This window comes from Pelophylax lessonae (genome assembly GCF_965119305.1).
Source record: "Pelophylax lessonae genome assembly, chromosome: 7".
NCBI lineage: Eukaryota > Metazoa > Chordata > Amphibia > Anura > Ranidae > Pelophylax > Pelophylax lessonae.
The window spans coordinates 81,020,314-81,040,045 of NC_138774.1; the positions used below are offsets into that span (position 1 = coordinate 81,020,314).

The window sequence follows — 19,732 nt, forward strand, 5'->3', positions numbered from 1 at the left end:
GTACCACTTGATATCTGTGGACCACCAGATAGGGCAAATGGCAGGAAAGCGCCGCCAATTCTGATACTCTGCAAGCAGAAGTAATAGCCACCAAAAAGGCAACCTTCTGAGACAAGGTAAGCAGAGGAATCTCTCTAATGTTCTCAAAAGGAGGTTTTTGAAGAACAGACAAATTCAGATCCCACGGAGGCAACAAGGACCGCCTCAGAGGGATTACATGATGGACCCCTTGGATAAAAGTGCAAATCAAAGCATGTGAGGCTAAAGGACATTGGAAAAATACAGCCAAGGCCGACACTTGGCCTTTAATAGTAGCCAAGTCAACTTCTGTTTGACACCTCTTTCAAGGAAAGCCAAGATCCTAGCCACCGAAAAAAGGAGAGGATGCACCTTCATGGATTCACACCATGAAATGTATGATTTCCACGTACGATGATAGATCTTTCTAGAAGTAGACTTCCTGACATTCAACAGTGTAGGAATCACTGAATCAGAAAGACCTCTATCCTTCAACACTTGGCTTTCAACAGCCACGCCATGAAAGCCAGCGACTGTAAAGCAGGATGTAAGATCGGCCCTTGAGACAGCAGATCTTCCCTGAGAGGAAGTCTCCAAGGAGCATTGGCAACTAATCTTATCAGATCCGCGTACCAAGGCCGGCGAGGCCAGTCTGGAGCCAGCAGAATGACAGGAATCCCCTCCACCTCTATTTTGCACAGAAGTCTCGGCAGGAGTTTTAGCGGTGAAAACGCATAGATTAGCCGATGATGACCCCAAGAAGCCACCAGTGCATCTACGGCTTCGGCTAGGGGATCCCGTGACCTGGCTACAAACCTTTGAAACTTCTTGCTGAGCCGAGAGGCCAACAGGTCAACATCGGGTGTCCCCCACTGAGTACATAGGAGATGAAACACCTCCGGGTGTAGAGACCATTTCCCCTGATCCAACACCTGACAGCTCAAGTAGTCCGCCTGCCAGTTTTTCACACCTGGGTTGTGTACACTGCAGAGAGCCTGAACAAAATTCTCTGCCCATTTCAAGATCTCGACCACCTCCCGGGCCGCTAGGACACCCTTAGTGCCCCTTTGATGATTGATGTAAGCCACAGCTGTGGCATTGTCCGCTTGAACCCGGACTGGACAACCTTGTAGACGATTTGTCCAGTGACAAAGGCAAAGCTTTATTGCCCTAAGTGCCAGAACATTGATCGGTAGTCTGGACTATTCCACTGTCCGGACAGGCTGGGGTCCGTGGTTACCACGGTCCAATACAAATGGAAGGAAAGACTTGCCCTGGCGCAATGCCAATGAGCGAAACCACCACAGAAGAGCAGTCTTTGTGTTGTGACTCAACCAAATTCTAGAATACAACGACTTTGGATCTTTGTTCCATTTGACCAGAATTTCCCTCTGTAATGAGATGGTGTGGAACGGAGCCAATGGGACCGCCTCGGAGGTTGACACCATCAGGCTTAGGACTCTCATGCAAGTTTGCAGGGAGGACAGATTGTTGAACAACAAACAAATCGCTCCCTGCAAGTTGTCATGGGGAATAAAAACCTTTGCCAAAGCAGAATCCAGAGTCAGACCAAGGTAGACGAGTCTTGAGGATGGTACCAGAGCTGATTTTGTGAAAGTGATGGACCAGCCAAACTCTTGCAGAGTCCTTACAGTGATTGCCATATCCCCCCCAACAGAGCTGAAAGAGAATTTGCTTTTAACAGGAGATCGTCCAGGTACCCCAGGACCACAATCCCCCTCTGATGTAGAAGTGCCAATATTGGAGCCAACACTTTAGGGACAGAGGCGAGACCAAAGGGTAACGCTCCAAATTGAAAGTGCTCCTCTCCCACAGCGAAGCAAAGAAAACGCTGGTGTGCAGGGTAGACAGGGATGTGTAGATATGCATCCTTAATATCGATTGAGGCCAACAGGTCTCCCCGATGTAGGGACGCCACCACTGTGCGAATAGACTTCATTCAAAACTTCTGTACCCGCACAAAGCGGTTCAGAGCTTTGAGATCCAGGATTGGACGCACTTTGCCACCCTTCCTGGGCATAGTGAATAGGTTTGAATAAAACCCCTGAAAATGTTCCTGAGAGGGAACCCGCACAATCACTCCCTGTAACAGCAGATCTTGCATCCCCACCGTAGGTCTGTTAACCGATCTGGAGATGGGCGGAGGTTGGACAGGAAGAACCTGTCCAACAGTCAGGACCTGAATTCGATCTTGTAACCCGATCAGATCAGTTCGTGAACCCATTTGTCCTGAATCAAGGAAGTCCATGGTTACGGAAAGAAGCGAAGATGCCCCCCCCCACCCAAGAAAGGGGTGAGGGCGTCCCTTCATGCATACTAGGATTTGTCCACAGATCTGGATTGGCCTGTTCTAGACTTACCCGACCAGGTCTTCTTGGAACCCCCAGAAAACCTGAATAGCTTAGCTTTGTCCTGAGACCTGTAGTTACGAAAGGGCAGTAAAAGAAGGACCTCGTCTATTACGCGTTGCCTTGCACTTGGTGGATTGGGGAAGAAGAGTACTCTTTCCCACCCGTAAGGCCTTTGATCAACTCATCCAGGGAGGATCCAAACAACCTGTCCCCCGTAAAGGGAAGGTCAGAAAGAGCCTTTTTGGAAGCCTGGTCCGCATACCAGCTTTTTAGCTACACCATGCATCTAATAGCAACCCCCACCGTAGAAACTCTGGCTACCAGTGGAGCTGCATCCAGCGACGCATCACATACAGTATATACAGAAGGGCTTGGACCATTTGGTCCATTAGCTCTATCAGGCCCGATGAGAGCTGCTCCGTTTCCAAGTCACCTTTTAGCAATTTTGCCCATTTCGTTATGGTCTGCGACACCAGAGTGATCACAAAGACAGGTTTCAGTATTGAGCCCTCTATCACATGCAAATGGCATGACAGAGACCCAATCAATCTATCCACAGGGTCTGTAAATACCAGGGACTCCTCCACCGGAACCACGGTAGACTTGTTTAGTCTGGAAACCGGATGATCCACCTTTGGTGGTACGGTCCATCTAGCGGATACCGTATCCGCGAAGGGGTAGCGCCTTTTAAAGAGCTTAGGCACCACTAACATTTGTTTGATGTGCCCCCACTGTTCATTGACACTGTTGTCAAAAAGTTTAAGACACAAAAAAACGTTGGGGTTTGCGGGTTCTGGGATTTTCGGGCGCCAAAAGACACCTGCGTCCCTGATGCTGTAGAATCATCCGCCATTTTTAAGGTTTCCCGCATTGACACTATAAGTGCCTCCACCAGCGCGCTTTCCCGCGCGGCTGCAGACGAGGATACATCCTCCTAGCCATCAGAATGCGAAGAAGCAGATCCACCAGGATGGCCTGTGTCCCTGGCGGCCATATCTGCCTCAGAATCTGAGGATACTAGAGAAGCAGAGGAAGGCATAGGGCGCTTCCTACTAGTGGCATTTTTTAAAAAACAAAATCCACTTTTGACACCAGGTTTTCCAAAACTGCTGTAAATGTAGACAGGGGCTGTGACCCGGAGGGTCCCGCAACCGCACTGAGGGGGTCTGTGGGGAGATTTGGCCCTGGGACTCCATATTTACTTAATACAAAAAAAAAAACAGTGTCGCTTTAAGAAAAAACTGCAAAAACCGCGATCCGCACCTCTGCACCAGCGGCACCACAAGTCCCAGCCCTAGCACAGCCTGCAGCAGGGTGAATGAGAAATACCTACAGGGACCCCAGTAACATACCACCAAAACGATATGGAGGGTTATAGAAATGTTCTGTGCAGAGAGAAAAACGATCTGACACAGGAACAGGAAATACCTGAGTCATGTACTAGAGTCACCCTAGCTTCTCCCTGCTGTTCATCGATTGTGGACTCCAAGAAAATGGCCGCTCCATGCATTCCTATAGGGGAACTACCAAAACATGGTCGCCTATGCATTTCAAATGGGAACATTTTTACATTGATGCAAAGCGAAACTACAGCAAAATGGCAGCCACCACGGTGCGCCATGCGGTCTCCAGTACCCCCAGGTGGGTCATTAGACAGTGGCATCGGGGGTCCCCAGGAGGTGCCCCCACCAGGATAAACCTCCCCCTCCCCCCTGCAGTGGCCGCATTACATCCACCCCTCTGAGGTAGGAACCTGCTTGTGAGGGGGAGAAGTCTGGGGGGGGCGGTATCACCAAGAGGACAGGGGAACCGAGGAATACCAGAGGGTCCAATTCTCCCAGGGAGAGGGCCCACGTACAACCCGAGACCACCAGAGAAATGGGGGGAAACTTACTCACCATACCAACGGCATCAGGTGGGCACCACTCCGAACAGACTACCTCTCCATCCGGGTTGAGGGTGCTGACGGCCAGGGGGGTACGCTGCGACTCAGGGCAACCCAGGTCATATGCGTCCTGACTAAGTGTTTTACTCGCAGGCCGTCCATCGGGGGCTCTGTTGTGGCAAGGCCTAGTGCTGGATTATAACCTGTGCACGCTCGCAGGCCAGGCTGGGAGACCTTAAGGATCTAGCATATCCAGTCCGAAACCCAGCTGGCTGTTGGTTGCAGTTCTCTCAGGAACAAAACTAACTAAAAATTAAAGTCTTACAAAAAAGGTTTACAAAAAAAACAAGCTAAGACCGAAGTCCCAGCAGGGAACTAGGTCCTACTCCTAAACTAGGCAGAAACAAACTGAAGCCTATAGCAGAGTGTGTGGGTGTATACCTGCAGGGACGGCCCCATAGGCGTGGTAAAGCTCTTTCCTGCCTAGTGTTCTACTCCTGTATGGGGCAGCATTACCCTATGGTCAAAAACTATTTGGAGCTGCGTCTGTCAATGAACTTCAGAGAAAGGCTGAATTGATCCCATGGCATTGTCACACTACAAATGTCCGAGGGCAGCTCGATCTGCCAAAAAACATTACTAGCTTAATGCCTAAACTGGGCGCCAACAGATCTGTCTGTCTCCACCTGTGGCAAAGGGCTTGAAACACTTCGAGATGGAGAGCCCATTCTCCCAGATCCAAAAGCTAATGACTTAAATAGTTTGCCAATCACTGGGACATCTCGCTGGGTTTCTCTCTGGTTCGGCTAAAATGTGGCCTTAACTGTACTATTAATCCAGTCACTGTCGGTGAATGCATTCTAAATACAACTGTTTCCCTTTAAAGTGGAATGACAAGCAAATGGAATGAGGAAGGAATAGGTGTATTAGCTATGTCCGATTTTTGTTCAAGTTTGTCTCTACTGCACTTCCCTCGTTTCCTGTCCCAGAACAAGATGTGAGAATAAATCTTCCCAAAGTGAGGGGAAATTACAACTTGAAAATTTCCATGAAACATTTTTCCTTTACTCCTCTTTCAGCAAAAGTTTTACATTCCAGGTCACTTTCTGTCTCAAAAATAGTAAAGGCTTAAAAAAAAATAAAGTGTTATTCTCTCCAGTGGGACATGGTCAGAATTAAATACCCGACACATTTTTATCCCTTCCAATTCTTTCAAAAGGAAATAAAATTGGAGTGGGGTTTTAACAAAGGACTGAGTAAAACCTTTAAGGTTTTTATACAAGATATAAGGGGCATCCCCATCCTGCTGCCCAATACCAATGACCCTCACTGAGGTTTTATATGTTGTAGCCAACAATTTAGCTGCATCCAATCTGTTCCCTGATCACTAAAAGTAGCCTGTTTCTTCCTCATGCCTTGCATGTCCCTCCATACACAGCCCACCTGCACCCCTTCTGTTGCCTGTACCCCTGCATTTCCAGTAACGCCTTGCGTGGAAATGTCCGGAGCAGTTTTAAAACCTGCTGCTTCCAGGAGAGTATTCTCTTCTTCTGCGTTTCAGTAAATGCCTGCAGAAAGATGGAGAAAAAGCTTTGATTACCAAACCTGTGGAACATTTTTTACAATACCTACAGGGCTTCTACTATTCAATAGCAATTACGTTTATATTTTAAGAGTTAGTATTCACTTTATCATCTAGCTATCAACAAATGGCAGCGCAAAATCCCGGGAACAGAATCTAACTTCAAGGCTGCAATAAAACCCAAGAACCACAACAGCAACCTCCTACTTTAAGGCCCCACTGACAGCTCAATGTTGATGGATTCCTGCAAACACCAGCTGCCTCAACAAGTCGATTTGTAAAATGGACTGAGCAGGGAGGAGAATTATCAGTCAAACAGTGACTGGAGCCTTTTTGGAGTCAGTGTCACCATATTTAGAATACAATGGCTGGTAGTGGAGACCTAATTCAAGCTGTGTAGTGTGGTTGGGGGAATCCATTGAACGGCTATCATTTAATGAGCATGCAGAGAGGAAAAATGGGATTTTTGACTTACCGTAAAATCCATTTCTCTGATGTTCATTGCCGGACACAGCTCATTCTTCTTAACCACTGAGTTAAACTGCCCCCTACAGGAGTAGGACACTAGGCAGGAAAAAGCTTGACTTCGCCTATGGGCAGTCCCAGGGGGTATACACCCACTCTCAGCTATAGGCACTCAGTTTTGTTACTAGCAGTGTCATAGGAAAGGCAACTCCACAGAGGGGTGGGTGCTCTGTCAGTCAATGAACATCAGAGAAATAGATTTTACGGTAAGTCAAAAATTCAATTTTCTCTTTCGTTCATTGACGGACAAAGCTCCTGATATTCTTAACCATTGGGACATCCCAAGCAGCGTTAAACATTAGGGGTGGGAACAGCAAAAAAATCCCAAGGCTAAAAACAGTAGCCAACCAGGCAACAGGGGCTCAACCAAAACAACTAAAGCCCACCTGAAAAAAACAAACCCTCAAAGAGGATAAAGTCCTGTAAACAGCAGCCTGCAAAACCTTGTAGGCAAAAGAGGCATTCGCAGATGTCAACACATCCACTTTATAGAACTTTGCGAAAGTGTGCACCGATGAACAGGTGGCTGCCTTGCAAACCTGCGTCACTGATGCCTGATGACAGAAGGCACTAAGCGCCCGAGTAGATTGCGCCTTGATAAGGAGGAACCCGACCCCTGATGGAATAGGCCTGAATCCCTGTCTGTCTGATCCATCTGGGAACAATCGCAGAGGAAGCGTATAACCCCGTCCAAGACCCATCCGTGAACACAAATACTGAGTCTGACTTCCTAAAAGACTTCACAGCTTCCAGGTACACCCTAATTGCCCTAACCACATCCAAAGCATGCAAGGCAATTTCCTTAGGATGTTTTGGTCTGGGACACAGGGAAGGCAACACAATTTCTTCATTCAAATGGAATTTAGAGAAAACCTTTGGAAGGAATGACGGACAAGGGCAAAGAACCACCTTATCTCTGTTAACCACCAAGTAAGGTGGACGACAGGATAACGCCGCCAGTCAACACCTTCTGAGACAGCGTAAACAAGGGAATCTCCCAAAGAATCTCAAAGGCAAACTTCTGGAGGACATAAAGCACCAAATTGAAGTCCCAATTGAACTAAATGGCAAACACCCTGAAGAAAGGTACGCACCAGGGAGTGTGTGGCCAAGGGTCACTGAAACAAGACCGCCAAAGCTGACACCTGGCCTTAGATGGTACTCAAGGCCAATTTCTGTTCAACCCCCCGTGAAGTAACATCAAGATCCGAGCCACCGAGAAGGAGCGAGGATGAACCCCAAGGGGCTCACACCATGCAATGTACACCTTCTACGTAAGATGGTAGATCTTCCTAGAAGTAGATTTCCTAGCTTTTAACAGCGTTGGAATCACTGATTCAGACCAACCCCTATCCTTAAAGAGGATCTCCAGGCACCTGTTAAAAAAATAATAGCAGCTACAAAAAAATGGATTTTTGTAAGATCTTACCGTAAAATCCTTTTCTCTTAAGCTCATTGACAGACGTAGTCTTCTTGATTCTCAAGAGCTGGGTTATGTTGTCTCCCCAGGAGTAGGACTAGGCAGAAAGACAAAACGTTCTGGCTCCACCTTAGGGGCAGTCCCTGAGGGTATATCCTCCCTCTCTCTGCTACAGGGAATCAGTTCTGTTTTAAAGCAGTACAGAGAATTTAACCCAACCCAACTCAATGATAGAGGGGCGGGTACTACGTCTGTCAATGAGCTTAAGAGAAAAGGATTTTACGGTAAGATCTTACAAAAATCCATTTTTCTCTATCGCTCATTGACAGACGTAGTCTTCTTGATTCTCAAGAGCTGGGACAATTAGAAGCAGTGCCACAAAATGAGGGGTGGGATTGACAGAATCAAAATCCAATCTAGAAGGCCCAACCGGAGCCAACCAGAAGTATCAAAGGACTCATCGAGTAAACAGATGAGACCTACCCCACAAATCCTCGAGGTAGACCAACAGTCTCCTCAAACAGTGGCCTGCAGGAACCTTGCAGCCAGAAGAGGCATCGGACGATGCCATCACATAAACCTTATACAATATTGTAAAGGTATGAACCGACTACTAAACAGTCGCCTTGAAAACCTGAACCACTGACGCCTGATGGCGGAAGGTCCAGGAAACTCTAAGCGCCCGAGTAGAATGCGCCTTAACAGGGAACGGGGGATCCCGACCCTTAGATAAAATAAGCCTATACCACCGTCTGTCTGATCCATCTAAAGATGGTCGCAGCAGAACAGGCAACCCCTTCTTAGGGCCATCCGTGATCACAAACAGTGAATCCGTCTTACAAATTGAATCCGTAGTATTCAAGTATATCCTGATCGCCCGAACTACATCCAAGGAATGCCATGCAAATTCTCGAGGATGATTGGGCTAAGGACATAGGAAGGACAATACACTGTCCTTATTCAATGAAACTTTGAAACCACCTTAGAAGGAAGGATGGATTCGGATGAAGAACAACCTTATCCCTATGAACCACCAGATCTGGGGAACAACAGTATAATGCAGCCAGTTCTGACGCCCTGCGTGCAGAAGTGATAGCCACCAAGAAGACCACCTTCTGGGATAAAGTAGGCAAGGGAATCTCCCTGATATTTTCAAAGGGAGGTGTCTGAAGAACCGACAGCACCAAATTAAGATCCCAGGATGGTAACGGCGCGTGCACTGGCAGAGCCAGGTGTCGCACCCCCTGGATGAAATTCCGCACCAAGGAATGAGTAGACAAAAGCTTCTGAAAGAAGATAGCAAATGCTGAAACCAGACCCTTGATAACACTCAAGGCCAGCTTCTGCTCAACTCCCTGTTGCAGAAAGCCAATATTCGGACTACCGAATAAAGATGTAGATGGAACCCAAGGGATTCACATCACACAATATAAGACTTCCATGTACGATGATAATCTTTCTGGAAGTCGCTTTCCTTGTTTTAACTAGAGTAGGAATAACTGAAGCTGACAATCCCTTGTCCTTCAGCACCTGGGTCTCAATAACCAGGCCGTTTAAAACCAGCGATCGTAAAGCAGGATGGAAGATCGGTCCCTGAGACAGTAGATCCTCCCTGAGAGGAAGTCTCCACGGGACGTCCGCCATCAGTCTGACCAAGTCGGCGTAACAAGCTCGACGAGGCCAGTCCGGAGCTGCCAGGATTACTGGAATTCCTTCCTCCTCTATCTTGCGAAGAAGTCTTGGCAGTAACCCAAGAGGAGGGAAGGCATACATTAGCTGGTATTGCCCCCACGGGGCGATCAGTGCGTCTGCGGTTTCTGCTAGAGGATCGCGGGAGCGAGCCACGAATCTCTGAACTTTCCTGTTGAATCGAGATGCCAACAGATCCATATCCGGGGTGCCCCATCGTAGGCACAACTGGTGGAAAACGTCTGGATGGAGGGACCATTCCCCCTGATCCAGAGTCTGACGGCTGAGATAATCTGCCTGCCAATTCTCCACCCCCGGAATGAACACCGCAGAGATTGCTGGAACAAATCGTTCCGCCCAGCGAAGAATGCAAGCCACTTCTTTGGCCGCTCGGACACTCTTGGTGCCCCCCTGGTGATTGACATAAGCCACGGCCGTGGCGTTGTCCGACTGGATCCGAACCGGGCTGCCCTGGAGCTGCTCGGTCCAGTGAATCAGACAAAGTCTGATCGCTCTCAGTTCCAATACATTTATCGGTAACCTGGATTCTTCCGGGGACCAAAGTCCCTGGACAGATAACTGACCGAGAATTCCTCCCCATCCGGATAGACTGGCATCCGTGGTCACTGTCGTCCAATATATTGGCAGAAATGACTTTCCCTGGCTGAGCATCGGAGACCGAAGCCACCAGACCAGAGACTCTCTGGTCTGTTTGCTCAATCGGATCTGATTGTCCAGGGATTCCGGATTCCGATTCCATCTGAGAGGAATCTCTTGCTGAAGAATTCGGGTATGGGACTGGGCAAATGGGACTGCTTCGAAGGAAGCCACCATCAACCCCAGACCCCTCATGCAAGTCCGAAGGGAAGACCAGCTGTTGGTGGACTGCTGATTGAATCTTTCGGAGTTTCCCTACCGGAAGAAAAAACTCTTGTCCTGACTGTGTCTAGAATTAGACCCAGATATTCGAGCCTCTGGGTGGGAACCAGAAATGACTTTTGCTGGTTCACCAGCCACCCGAATTCCTGTAAAGAAATCATAGTAATTTCTATGTTTTGTAGCAAGGTCTGAGGAGACTCTGCATGAAGCAGAAGATCGTCTAGGTAACCTAGAATCGATATGCCTCTTTGGCGCAGAAGTGCCAACATTGGGGCCAACACCTTCGTGAAGACCCGCGGAGCCGTGGCGAGACCGAGAGGTAACGCCACAAACTGATAGTGGTTCTCTTCTACGGAAAAACGTAGAAACCGCTGATGTCCTGCGAAAATGGGAATGTGAAGATATGCGTCCTAGATGTCTATGGACGCTAGGACATCCCCTGGATGCAGAAAGGCTGCTACTGTGCGAATGGACTCCATTCTGAATCTTCTTATGTAGACAAAAGAATTGAGTGCCCTTAAGTCCAGAATTGGACGCACTTTGCCCTCTTTCCTGAGTATTGTAAATAGGTTTGAATAAAAACCCCTGAAAGCGTTCTGTCCAAGGAACGTGGACTACCACTCCTTGTTGTAGTAAATCTGTGACTGCTCTCCACAGATCGTCTAAACGATCCGGGGATAGTCGGCTATTGGAAGGGAAGAATCGCGCCGGTGGGAGAGATCGAAGCTCTATCTTGTACCCTGACCTTATGACTTCGCAAACCCATCTGTCCGGGATTCTGGAAAGCCATGGATCCGGGAACCGGCGAAGACGTCCCCCCACCCCAGTTATGGGTGGGGGGCGCACCTTCAGGCTTTGGACGGTTTATCTTCAGGTCTAGAGGGGGCGGGCTTTTGCTTGCCCGACCAACGACCCCTGACGCCTCCTGCAGGAGCTTTGGAGGACTTAATTTTTTCACCCGCGGGACGAAAAAAACCTCTTGTGAGCAGAAAAAGAAGGCCCTCGTCTTTGACGAGTTCCTTTACCTTTAAAATTTTGCGGTAAAAAGGTGCTCTTTCCACCCGTGAGATCCTTAATGATCTCATCTAAGTTGGCTCCAAATAGACGCTCTCCTAAAAAGGGGAAATTAGCCAATGCTTTTTTGGAACCTTGGTCGGCTAACCAACCTTTTAGCCACAGTGTACGCTTGAGAACCACCGCTGAGACAGATGCTCGCGCCAATAATGAAGTGGCGTCTAACGCCGCATCACACACAAACTGTAACCCCTGTATCATCTGTTCCAACAAATCTGATACCGCCTGAGGGACCTCTTCTAGGTCCCGGCGTAACCACTTGGTCCATACAGTTACAGCCTGCGAAACCAGACCAATAGCAATTATTGGTCTGAAAGCTGATCCAATCAAGGTAAGCATGGTGCGAGACATAGCTTCTATCTTGCGATCCACTGGATCTTTAAAAGACGGAGCGTCTTCTAGAGGAATAACCGTGGCTTTATTCAATCTAGCAATTGGTGAATCCACCACAGGTGGTTCTGTCCATTTCTTAATGAGGGTTTCCTCAAACGGATAACGCCTGTTAATGCGTTTAGAAATAGTAGAAATGCGTTTTGGCAGACTCCATTCTTCTTTGATTGGATTGCCAAAACATTTGGGCAATGGAAAAAACCTTCGCCACTAGATGCGTTTTTAGTCCCAAAAGGGATTTCAGTTTCAGCTATTTCTGACGGAATACCCTGTAATCTTAAGGTCTCTTGAACAGATACCATGAGTGCGTTTACCAACGCTTCCTCTCTGGCTATGGCTGATGCCGAAACATCCTCCTCACTGTCTGAAAAGACAGTACACGAGACACCAATACCAGATGAAGTACCTGCAACTGCAGAAATAGGCTCAGAGTCTGAATCCGAGGTTTCAGATAAGGGGTTAGGCGGGGGTCGCTTACTTGCGCCCGGTCCCTGACAAGCCACTTCCACCCGGGACACAAGCTTCCATAATAGCGGACAATGATTTAATCGTCAGTGGGGTGCTGGAGGATCCCGCAGACCCCTCGAGGGGATCCGGAGGAGATACATGAGTGGCAGGGTCCATGATAATTCAGGACACCTTTGCCAGAAAACACAAAAAAACTTTTTTTTTTTTTTTTAAATAAAAAATACCTCTTTTTTTTTTTTTTTTTTTTATGTGTCTCCCCCTAGCGCAATAGCGCCCCTCAGAGTACCTGCTTCTCGATCCCACAGAGAGAGAGAGGGACCCCCAAGGCTCACCAACCGATGCAGTGAAGTTTCCAACCAACTGCAGTCAGCGTCTGTCTTTACAGACTGGAAGGAGCTGTTGCTTTTTCCCGGGTAGAAGGACGTGGCTCCGCCCCCTGTGTACGCCTTCCGGCGTTCCCAGCTCTCCACAAGGTAGCTGGGCTCATGAAACATGGCCGCCCCCATATAGGAGACATTAGACTCCAAAAACATGGCGGCCGGCGTGACCTGAGGACATGCATGCACCTGGTCTACGGCAAAATGGCGGCGGACCGCCGAAAACGTTTTTCCCAGCACATCCACCTGCATCTCTGCTGAGTGGCGATTGATAAATCTACAGGAGATACACTACAAATAAGGTAGGATTATACCTCCTATGTCTGCTGTAATGCTACAGTCTGCTGGGTAGAGTGTTAGCTCTCAAACCAAGTCCACTTCCCACAAACACATACTGTATTTACAAGGGGGACTTTTAGTGTCAGATATATACTGACCATGTATGGAGGGGCCCATAATTCATACTGCCTCATAATGAGGAAAGAAAAAAGGGAACGTTTACTCACCATACCGAACCGACAGGCACCCTCTCTTCACAATACCCTCTCCACCGGGGTGGGGGTTTGTGGACCACTCCGGACGCCTCGACTCTCAGGTTCCTGGCGTCCAAGCGAGACTTTTAACTCGCAAGGTCAGTCCCTCCACTGGGACTCCGTCGCGGCCGACCCAGCGCGGAGCTCTGGTCTGCACGCGCTCGTAGGCAGAAACCGGGGTGACCACTGGATCTCAACCTCCAGCCCGTCGCCCGGCCCCGCATACTTACTTGAATGTGTCGCGGCCGACCAAGCGCAATGCAATGGTCTGCGCGCGCTCGTAGGCCGGCTGGGGTGACCACTAGTGTCGCCCAGTCTGGCGTTTTTTGCTTGAAGATCTCACAGGAAAAACACTGGAGAAAAAACTACCTAAAAAATATTTCTTCTAAAGAAAAAATCTTGCCAGGACCAAAAAGATCCCAGCAAGGAGCTTAGGTCCTTACTCCTGACTAGACAGAAAAAAACTGATTCCCTGTAGCAGAGAGAGGGAGGATATACCCTCAGGGACTGCCCCTAAGGTGGAGCCAGAACGTTTTGTCTTTCTGCCTAGTCCTATTCCTGCGGAGACAACATAACCCAGCTCTTGAGAATCAAGAAGACTACGTCTGTCAATGAGCGATAGAGAAAGTGTAGCTGCTGACTTTAAAAAACAAAACAGCCACTCACCTGTCCCGCGGTTCAGCGGTGAGCTCACCCCAGACGTCTTCATCCTCTGTCCTCACACGGCAGCGCTGGCATGTTCATTACTTCATTATGGGCACCCGGCTGTGACAGCCTGCGGCTTCACAGCTGGGTGTCCGCAGCCCATGCGTGAATCGCGCTGTGCATCGTGGATTGGTGGATTCTGTGACCGGTCAGTGTCACAGAAGACTGCAGGGGGGAGAAGGGAGGGAGGGGAACTTCCCTGTCAAAATCGGGTAACTGCTCCCCCCCCCCAATAAAAGTGCCTATTGTGCAAGAGGAGGTGACGAGTTGTCCTTAAAGTGGACCTTCCCCTTTTGGGTGGAGTTACGCTTTCAACAGCCAAGCCATCAAAGCCAGCGACTGTAAAGCAGTTTGGAAGACTGGCCCTTGGGACAGCAGATCCTCCCTGTAAGGAGGCTTCCAAGGAACGTTGGCCACCAGCCGCACCACATTAACGTACAAAGCCCGGTGAGACCAGTCTGGGGCCACTAAGATGACCGGAATCCCTTTTGCCTCAATCCTGCGTAGAAGTCTTGGCAGAAGCTTGAGAGGAGGGAAGGCGTAAATTAGAGGATACTGACCCCATAGGGCCACCAGCGCATCTGTGGTGTCCCTCAGAGGATACCGTGACCGTGCCACAAACCTCTGCATCTCTCTGTTGAGCCCAGACACCAATAGATCCATCTCAGGTCTGATTGCTTGCAGCTCCGGAGCTCCAGTATATTGATCGTTAGTCTGGACTCTTCCAGGGTTCAGACCCCCTGAGCAGAATTTATTTAGAGAACGCCTCTCCACCCAGACAGGCTGACATCTATGGTGACCACCGTCCAAAACATTAGGAAGCATTTGCCCTGCCGTATTGCCGTAGAACAAAGCCACCAGATCAGGGACCCTTTTGCACCCTGGCTTAGCTGGATTTGGTTGTCCAGAGACTGCGGAGTCTTGTCCCATTTCATTAGATTCACCCTTGGGTAGACCTCGTATGGAACCGTGCAAACGGGACCGCCTTGAAGGTAGACACTATCAGGCCCAGCACTGGCACACAAGTCCTGAGGAATGATCTGCGGAAGCGGATTGAAGCCTGCAGTTTCTGGAGTTGTATGAAATAACTCCCCTTTGATTGGGACATTAACCGCTTCCATACAGAGCAGTTAGACACCCTTCCTGCCCAGACCAATTTTCAGCTTTCAGCACTCTCACACTTTGAATGACAATTGCTCAGTCATGCTACACTGTAACCAAACAAAATTTTTATCATTTTTTTTCACACAAATAGAGCTTTCTTTTGGTGGTATTTGATCACAACTGGGTTTTTTTTTTTTTTCGTGATATATGCAAAAAAAGAGCAAAAATTTTGAAAAAAAAAACACTTTTTTTTAGTTTCAATTATAAAATTTTGCAAAAAATTAATTTTTCTTCATACATTTGGGCCAAAATGTATACTGCTACATGTCTCTGGTAAAATTAACCCAAATTAGTGTATATTATTTAGTCTGTGTGAAAGTTATTGAGTCTAGAAGCTATGGTACCAATTACTGAAAATTGATCACACCAGATGTACTGACTGCCTATCTCCTTTCTTGAGGCCCTGAAATGTCAGGACAGTACAAATACCGACCAAATGACCCCTTTTTGTAAAGTAGACAGTCCACGGTATTTAGTAAGAGGCATGGGGAGTTTTTTGAAGTTGTAATTTTTCCCCACAATTCTTGGGAAAATGAAGAAAAAAATTATTTTCTTCTTTTTTTCCCCACAAAGTTGTCAATTTATAAGCTATTTCTTACACATAGCATGTACACAGCAAAAATTACACCCAAAAATACATTCTGCTACTCCTTCCGAGTATGGCGATACCACATGTGTGAGACTTTTACACAGCCTGGCCACCAAAAGAGACTTCACGTCCAAGAAGCACCTTCAGGCGTTCTAGGAGCATAAATACACATAAAACTTTCTTACTACCCATCACACTTTTCAAGGCCCTAGAGCACCAATACAATGGAAAAGTCCACAAAATGCCCTTAACACTCCAACGTATATTCTATGAGGCATTATGGGTCGTTTGAACATATCATTTTTTTCCACAGGTTTTTGGAAAATGTGGGAAAAAAATGAAAACTTTTTTTTTTTTTTACACAAAGTTTTCAATTTATAGGATATTCCTAACACATAGCATGTACACAGCAAAAATGACACCCCAAAATACATTCTGCCACTCCTCCTGAGTATGGCAATACCACATGTGTGAGACTTTTTCACAGCCTAGCCATATAGAGGGGCCTAACATCCATGGAGCATCATCATGCATCCTAGCAAACTTGCCTAGGCCTATTTTTGACATTTGGTGTTTACAAGCTAAAATCAGTTGTTTTGCAAGAAAACTGCTTAGAACCCCCAAACATTATATATTTTTTTTTAGCAGAGACCCTAGAGAATAAAATGGAGATTATTGCAATATTTTTTAATCACACCGTATTTGCGCAGCGGTCTTCCAAACGCAATATTTTTGGAAAAAACGGAATTTTTGTAAAATCTTACCTGTAAAATTCCTTTCTCTGAGTCCTCCGACAGTCGCCGCCCACTTCATATTCATCACCAATGGGGGTTATGTCCTTTATTCCGTAGGAGTAGCTAGGCAATAGAATATGTTAATACAAAGATTTTTAACATATCCCACCCCCAGGGGGTGGTCCCCTCAGTACATAACCCTCCACTTCCTGTATCCAACTCAGTTTCAGTGGAATAGCAGTAGAGAGTACATCAAAACCCCAAAAGAGGGGCGGGGGCGGCGACTGTCGGAGGACTCAGAGAAAGGAATTTTACAGGTAAGATTTTACAAAAATTCCGTTTTCTCTTACGTCCTCCGACAGTCGCCGCCCACTTCATATTCATCACCAATGGGGAAGTCCCAAAGCAGTGTAAACATGAGGGGTGGGAAGAACACAGCCGCGCCCAAGGCAACGCCGTCTCCCCATCAGAGAAAGGAACCTTACCAAAGGAAGGAAACCAGTTGGGCATAAGAACAAAACACTCGCTCAACAGGAGCAAGAGAACCCAGGGAAAAAACAAAAATCCCAAAAAGCCAAAGAACCCGTAACAAGGGCTCTAGGGAACTGCCGCACTAAGAACCTTGCGGCCAAAGGAAGCATCAGCCGATGCCTGAACATCTACTCTGTAGAATATCGTGAAAGTGTGTACGGTCGACCAAGTCGCCGCCTCACACACCTGGGCCACAGAGGCCCCATGACGACAGGCCCAAGACGTACTCAGAGATCTGGTAGAGTGCGCCTTCACAGGTACAGGGGGAACTTTTCCCCTCAAAGCATAGGCCTGATCAATGGTCTGTCTGATCCATTTGGCGATTGTAGGAGCCGACGCCGCCATGCCCTTCCGAGGACCTCCCGGAAGGACAAACAAGGCATCCGACTTGCGAGAAGACTCAGTCGATGTGAAATAGACTCTAATCGCCCGGACAACATCCAAGGAGTGAAGCAACACCTCCGTCGGATGCTTCGGCTTCGCGCAAAGCGAAGGTTTGACAATGTCCACATTGAGATGAAAGTCCGAAACCCTTTTTGGAAGAAAAGAAGGGTTAGGTCGCAAGACCACCTTGTCCAAATGCACAACCAGACACGGAGACTTGTAGGACAAGGCTGCCAGCCCCGACACTCGTCGAGTCGAGGTGATAGCCACCAAAAAGGCGACCTTCCTGGACAACAAAGACAGCGAGATCTCCCTGAACCTTTCAAAAAGGAGCACGCTGCAATACTGACAGAACTAGATTCAAGTCCCAAGGGGTAAGAGGTTCCCTCCTAGGAGGGATCAGATGACGTACCCCCCGCACAAAAGTGCTAACCAAAGAATCAGATGCCACAGGCCGCCGAAAAAGAACGGCCAAAGCAGACACCTGACCCTTGATCGTGGCCAGCGCCAGACGCTGGTCAACACCCGTCTGAAGGAAGGGCAACACCCTAGACACCGAATAAGTGTCAGGAGAGAAACCCCTGGATACGCACCAGGCAAAATACGCCTTCCAAGTACGGTAATAAACCTTCCGAGGAAGACTCCCTCGCATTTATTAAGGTGTAAATGAACTCAGGGGAAAGACCCCTGTTCTTCAGGACCTCGGTTTTAACCGCCAGGCCGTCAAGGCCAGCGACTGTAAAGCAGGATGGAAGATCGGTCCTTGCGACAGAAGATCTTCTCGAAAAGGCAGACGCCACGGGGCGTCGATTGTCAGATTTACGAAGTCTGCGTCCCAGGACCGGCGAGGACAGTCCGGTGTCACAAGAATCACCGTGGTCGGTTCCGCGAAGGAACCTGGACAGCAATTGAATCGGCGGGAACGCATACATCAGATGGTACTGATGCCACGGGGCAACCAACGCGTCCGACGCGTCTGCCCGAGGATCGCACTCCTTGCCACGAACCGTGGTACTTTGTAGTTCAGACGAGACGCGAACAGGTCTACCTCCGGAAGACCCCACCGCGCGCACAACATCTGGAAGACAGCCGGGTGAAAGGACCATTCTCCCTGGTCCAGGGTTCGACGGCTCAGAAAAAACCGCCTGCCAAATTTTCACCCCTGGAATGTGACCTGCCGATATTGCCGGGACATGCGTCTCGGCCCAAGACAGAATCGCGGCCACTTCTCGAGCCGCCCGGGCACTCCTGGTGCCCCCTTGGTGATTGATGTAAGTCACCGCCGTGGCATTGACCGTCTGCACCCGAACCGGGTTACAACGACGAAGACAGAGGAGTATCGCTCGCAGTTCCAGAACGTTGATCGGAAGGGAGGATTCCTCCGTCGACCAAACACCCTGGGCGGACAGAACGCCCAGAACACCACCCCAGCCCGACAGGCTGGCGTCCGTGGCGATCATCGTCCACGAAAGGGGACGAAAAGACTTGCCCCCCCGATACTGAGGGGGATAGAAGCCACCACAGAAGATCCCTTCTGGTCTGAGAACTCAATGACATCTGGAGATCCAGAGACTGCGGACGCCCGTCCCACCTGGACAATATCTCCGCTTGGAGATCCCGCGTGTGAAACTGGGCGAAGGGAAATCGCCTCGAAAGCCGAGACCATCAATCCCAGACACCGCATGCACGTCCGAAAGGACGAAGATGGAACGTCCCTGAGGGACCTGACTGCCTCCTAAAGAGCTGCGAGTTTTTCTTCCGGCAGGAAGACCTACGCCTGGACAGAGTCCAGAATCATACCCAGGTAAGAAAACCGAACCGATGGGCACAATGTCGACTTTGGAAAATTGATCGTCCAACCAAACTCCTGCAGAGTCTGTAACGTGAAGGACAGATCCTCCTCCAGACCCTGGCTGGTCGCAGACACCAGATATCCCAGGACCGAGATGCCCTGGGCTCTCAACAAAGCCAGAACAGGCGCCAGCACCTTGGTGAACACCCGCGGAGCCGAGGCGAGGCCAAAAGGCAATGCCACAAACTGGGCATGATCTTCCGCTATGGCGAATCGAAGGTACCTCTGGTGCCCCTCGAAAAAATCGGGATGTGAAGATACGCATCCTTCAAGTTGATGGAGGCCATGAACTCCCCTGGAATCAGGGCAGCCACCACCGACCGCAGAGATTCCATGCGAAACTTGCGCACCCGCACAAAGCGGTTCAGAGCTTTCAAGTCCAGAATCGGACGTACCTTGCTCTCCTTCCTGGGCACGGTGAACAGAATGGAATAGAACCCCCGAAACTGTCCCGATGAGGCACCGGGACCACCACTCCCCGAGCCCTCAGGTTCTGCACCGCTAGATGCAGGTCCCGCAAACGCTCCGGGGATAGCAGAAGATTTGAGGGAAAAAATCTGC

At 48.8% G+C, this 19,732-nt stretch overlaps 1 protein-coding gene across 2 annotated transcripts in view; it reads right to left on the reverse strand.

Moving 5' to 3' along the window:
• SAMD4B (sterile alpha motif domain containing 4B) overlaps positions 1-19,732 on the reverse strand; it is a 175,875-nt gene that overhangs the window by 20,176 nt on the left and 135,967 nt on the right. The window contains exon 9 of one of the 2 annotated variants that reach the window (XM_082262800.1): positions 5,743-5,843. In XM_082262800.1, coding sequence (XP_082118926.1) covers positions 5,743-5,843 — 101 coding nt within the window. Of the gene's footprint in view, positions 1-5,718; positions 5,844-19,732 lie in introns of both variants that reach the window. The other variant, XM_082262799.1, reaches the window with a different exon arrangement.